Genomic DNA, 5,000 nt, shown 5'->3' with positions numbered 1-5,000 from the left:
GTATTATTCATGCTAATCTAATATTCATATCACAGCTGGGAGCGGTAAGGAAATCTTGGCCTCTCATTCTGCAATGCCACTACTCTATTGCTTAAATCAATCAAGAAATTCAAATAAGCCTACTAACGTCACCGAAAAAAATACCAATAAAACGCCTATTGATAACGACAATCATCTGATCATCAAAAACTGTTATCTATTATCAATGAAGTTCCTTTTCACTTCATACATCTCTCGAGGTCTCTTTGTCTATTCAACGCCGCCATATTTGCCACACGACGAAAACCTCACAAACTGCACACGCTAATTCGACCCAGGCCGCCGCGTATGGACAGCCTCCCCCGCCCAGCCCGAGCGGACACAACGAGCCACCCTAATTGATTTCAAATTCCAATCTCGTGATCACGTGACCTGCCAACTCCGCACAATATACTGGGTTCATGTGGTCATTATCCGGGGACGCGCGCATCCCTCGCCCCCATCAAACGGCGGGCGAGTCCAGTCGAATCGGCGGAGTTCCAGCGTGAAATCGGGCTCTGTCGGACGATCAGATTTCCCGGGAGGCTGTGGTGCTCCCGAAGAGGATTTGTTGTCGCTGACACTTCGCATTTTCTTAATTCGGATACGCCGATTGCTTTCGTCAGACTTTGTTGATTCGTTACCTGCTTCATTACGCACGGGTTTATTTTGTAAATAAATGTACCGGATATAGTTTCACTGTCCCCCTTCCTTTTCCTTTATACTTCCTCCCTCCCGCTCTCATTTCTCTGTCTCTCTCTCCCTCCGTCTTTCTCCCTCTGTCTTTCCCTCCCTCCCTCTCCCTCTGTATGTCTCTCCCTCCCTCCCTCCCTCTCCCTCCCTCCCTCCCTCTCCCTCTGTATCTCCCTCCCTCCCTTTCCCTCTGTCCCTCGCTGCCTCTCCCTCTATCCCTCCCTCCCTCCCTTTCCCTCTCTCCCTCACTCTCCCTCTCTGCCTCCCTCCCTCCCTCTCCCTCTCTCCCTCTCTCCCTCCCTCCCCCCCCCCCCTCTCTCTCTCTCTCTCTCTCTCTCTCTCTCTCTCTCTCTCTCTCTCTCTCTCTCTCTCTCTCTCTCTCTCTCTCTCTCTCTCTCTCTCCCTCTATCTTTCTTTCTTTCTTTTTCTTTCTCTCTTTCTCCCTCTCTCCCTCCCTCGAGTCCTCCCTCCTTTCCTCCCCATCCGTCCTTCCTTTCCTCTCCCTCTCCCCCTCAGTGTCCGTGTAGGAGAATAGTATGAGAGGAATGCTTGAGCGAGAGAGACGAGGAGATGGCTTTGTCAAAATCCGTCAGACAGCATCCACCTAATACTAACTCGGCGTCCGCACCAGAGGGAGATCAACAGACTAACACGAAGATCTTGGAAAGCACTACAGCTGTATCCCCTCTGCCTTTTGTCTGATTTTCCTAAAGGCAACAATAGTAAACAATATATATAAACAAATAGGATACTTACTTCCCCATAGTTTAAAAATTGTATCTGTAACTGTCTTACAAATACTTCAGTTTTGGTAAAATTGTATTGAGATTATATCCCTTAGACGGTAGAAATATTCTTGGTATTAATATAAACATACTGTGGGGGAGTTCTTGAAAGTAAGATTCGAAACTTATTGTGATTTCCTGGACTTTCTATCCTTCAATATTCTCAAGGAGATAATTCAAGAAAATAAACTAGCATTTATCAAATGCTAGGCCTCTCTCTCTCTCTCTCTCTCTCTCTCTCTCTCTCTCTCTCTCTCTCTCTCTCTCTCTCTCTCTCTCTCTCTCTCTCTCTTCTCTCTCTCATAACCGAAGACAATTAGATCTAATAAAAAATGGTTCCACAATATGTTTACGTCACCATAATCAGCGGCATTTTTCTCATATCCGCTGCTAGTCCTCTTACGTACCTGTGGAAGAGAGAAAACATTATATTTAGAGAAAAACAACAATGTACTGATATAACTAGTTATGCATGATATATACAAACTAACATATATGTATATAAATCTTAAAAAAGAAAAAAAGAAAGAAAGACAGAAAAAAAGAAATATATATGCATATAGCATACCAAAGACATACGATAGAAACAATATGATATAATATGATTTAAAAAGTGCAGATATAATCGATCGATTAATCCATCCGTCTAAAGGGAAAAAAAGTGAACACTGAAAGCCATCCGGGAAAAGAAAATATTATCAATTCACAACATCACATATGGGTTTCGGATCTTTCTGGCCAGTGACAAAAAAATATAAACCTAACAGTCTATTATGATATGGGAGTAGCAACACCACCAACGAATACCTCTATTATTATATTCAAAAGCAAAGGGTATATGTTATAGTTCATTCTGTTTCTTACCCATATCATAACATTAACAACACACTTGAAAAAAAAAAAAATGAAATTAACTTATTTAGTAAAGGCCCTACTTTCGTTTAATAATGCCTTCAATATAACGTTTGTTTTGATGTAGGTATTATAAATTTCCCTGAAACGGATTTTCCTCAGATAACAAACGAAATCATTGCTTCTTTGCAACTTCCCAGTAAAAGCAATACTCTCAATGATCTAAGTAACGTGAGATCACAGGCGTCGCATCATAGCTAATAGTTTTCAAAGACTATAAATTGCTAAAATTGTTCCGAGCCAGAAATTCGATTAAAAATGCACCTAATCAGAATATCGACGAAAAAAGTTCCAACCCAGATATCCATTTAAAACGTTTCACACTTTTGTCGGCAGAAAAACAATACATTTATTACCAATATCGTGAGCAATGTGGCACATCAACACGTATTCTTCCCTCTCCCCCTTGAGACACAATTCCCGCCCCGCTTTCATTAACAGAAAAAAGAAAGGTCGCGGACGCTGACTTTGAAGACATGATGTGAGCGGGTGACGTAGTCTTATCAAAGCCTCCAATATAAAGCCTCCTGCTTGCCTCCTCCGTCACATCAGTTTCTCCTCTCCTCTCCCTTCGTTAACTTCACGAAGCTCCTAGAATGTTCTCAAAGGTTAGTATGTTGCTTAATAGCAGTAACAATTTATTTGTTCCAAACAACCAAACTAGTTGACAAAGCTTGTTGGGTAATAAGCGATATATTTAACGCTACTTCATAAACGAACAAAGTCACATGAACAACAACCTGTCTTTCCGAAGGTTGCCCTGTTTGTCGTTGTGGCCGTGTTTGTAGGAGTCGCCTTGGCATTCCCGGACGTCTACGAGCCTGTTTACCACCCCGTAAGTTTATATGCTGTTATTCTGAAGTTCTAATTAACTGCTGTTGTTCATAAGTTTGTTTCTCTCTCTCTCTCTCTCTCTCTCTCTCTCTCTCTCTCTCTCTCTCTCTCTCTCTCTCTCTCTCTCTCTCTCTCTCTCTCTCTCTCTCTCTCTCTCTCTCTCTCTCTCTCTCTCTCTCTCTCTCTCTCTCTCTCTCTCTCTCTCTCTCTCCTTTAAATTCAAGGTCAATACTTCTCTCGCCCAAGGAGCCTCTGCCGTACTACTTCAACTACGATGTCCATGACGACTACAAGGGCGCGCACTACAGCCGAAACGAGAAATCTGACGGGAAGGCTTTGTACGGGTCATACACAGTCGCCCTCCCAGACGGTCGGAAGCAACACGTAAGTAGTTTCCAACCCAACGGCAAATGACGTGAACGGCAATAACATAAAAGTAATGGAAAACATTCTCCCCAATCACCATTTCTGCATGATGATTTCCAAAACAAATATAGTCATATATTATCTTCTCGACAGGTTGATTACACTGCTGATCACTACAAGGGTTTCGTAGCCAAGGTCAGCTACTCCGGCAAGGCTCAGCACCCTAAGGTCTATGGGCCTGCGATCACATTCAAGCAGACCGGCGGATATCACTGATGTTGTCCCACCTTTCGCCACAACGCCAAATGATGTTTTGCCTATTCTACAGCCATACATTTTCATGAATTCGTCTTTTCATTAATAAATAAGAACCATTTAACTAATCCAGACTTTATATGTAACCATAGTAAGTTCTTTACATGAGAAAAGAAGTACACGATTAAAAATATAAATAAAATAAAACATTCATATCATATATATATATATATATATATATATATATATATATATATATTCATATATATACTATGAGAGTACTGAAACAAATAACAGTTTTCAAGGAATAAGTTAATTTGAATTAATGATTACATCATTCTCATTTCCTGAGAGAATTCTCAATATATACTCCCTATGTATAATTTGTTTTAAGGATCTTATTACTTATTCGATGGCTCTACTTTCCTATAAATCTCATTATGTATAGTATATTGCTACCAAAATATCCACGGACTTATCAATATTAAAAAAATAATAATCATGATAATATATATCAATGGATTATTAAAACCAAGTTCTCATTATGATAATACGTATCAGTGGTTGATTAATATTTTAAACGCTATACAAGCTAATCAGATGAGGAAATATTATTTACTTAGTTGCAACGTGACAAGACTTTCCTGCCACAATACACAATATTCAGATACGCAGTCCATGGGTGTACTTGCTTATATGGTTGTCATTCAAACCTCCAACTGAAGGTTTAGGCCCAAGAGGAAAAGGAAATTTCCATTCGGACGTCGGCCATACATAAAGGCCTAAATGAATAAACAAATGAATAAAGTATATATATATACATTATAATATATACATACACATATATATGTATGCATGTGTGTGAGTGAGTGTGTGTGTGTGTGTGTGTGTGTGTGTGTGTGTGTGTGTGTGTGTGTGTGTGTGTGTGTGTGTGTGTGTGTGTGTGTGTGTGTGTGTGTGTGTGTGTGTGTGTGTGTGTGTGTGTGTGTGTGTGTGTGTATGTGTGTGTGTGTGTTACAGATATACATATTATATTATATCATTTACATATATATACACATATATACATATGAATATACATATATATATGTTTAATATATATATGTGTGTATATACGTGTACAAATATGTATGATAT

At 40.0% G+C, this 5,000-nt stretch overlaps 2 protein-coding genes across 2 annotated transcripts in view; one reads left to right on the top strand and one right to left on the bottom strand.

The window, feature by feature from the left end:
• The window catches only part of LOC125031263 (neurobeachin-like), a 1,410,248-nt gene that overhangs the window by 576,228 nt on the left and 829,020 nt on the right, over window positions 1–5,000 (bottom strand).
• On the top strand, window positions 2,968–3,991 carry LOC125032538 (pupal cuticle protein Edg-84A-like). Its single transcript, XM_047623734.1, has 4 exons — window positions 2,968–3,016; window positions 3,163–3,243; window positions 3,489–3,626; window positions 3,762–3,991. Exons 1-4 carry the CDS (start codon window positions 3,005–3,007, stop codon window positions 3,882–3,884), a joined length of 354 nt encoding a protein of 117 aa, XP_047479690.1. The 5' UTR covers window positions 2,968–3,004; the 3' UTR covers window positions 3,885–3,991.

Source organism: Penaeus chinensis, chromosome 2 (assembly GCF_019202785.1).
Source record: "Penaeus chinensis breed Huanghai No. 1 chromosome 2, ASM1920278v2, whole genome shotgun sequence".
Lineage (NCBI taxonomy): Eukaryota > Metazoa > Arthropoda > Malacostraca > Decapoda > Penaeidae > Penaeus > Penaeus chinensis.
This window is presented reverse-complemented; position numbering and strand designations above follow the sequence as displayed.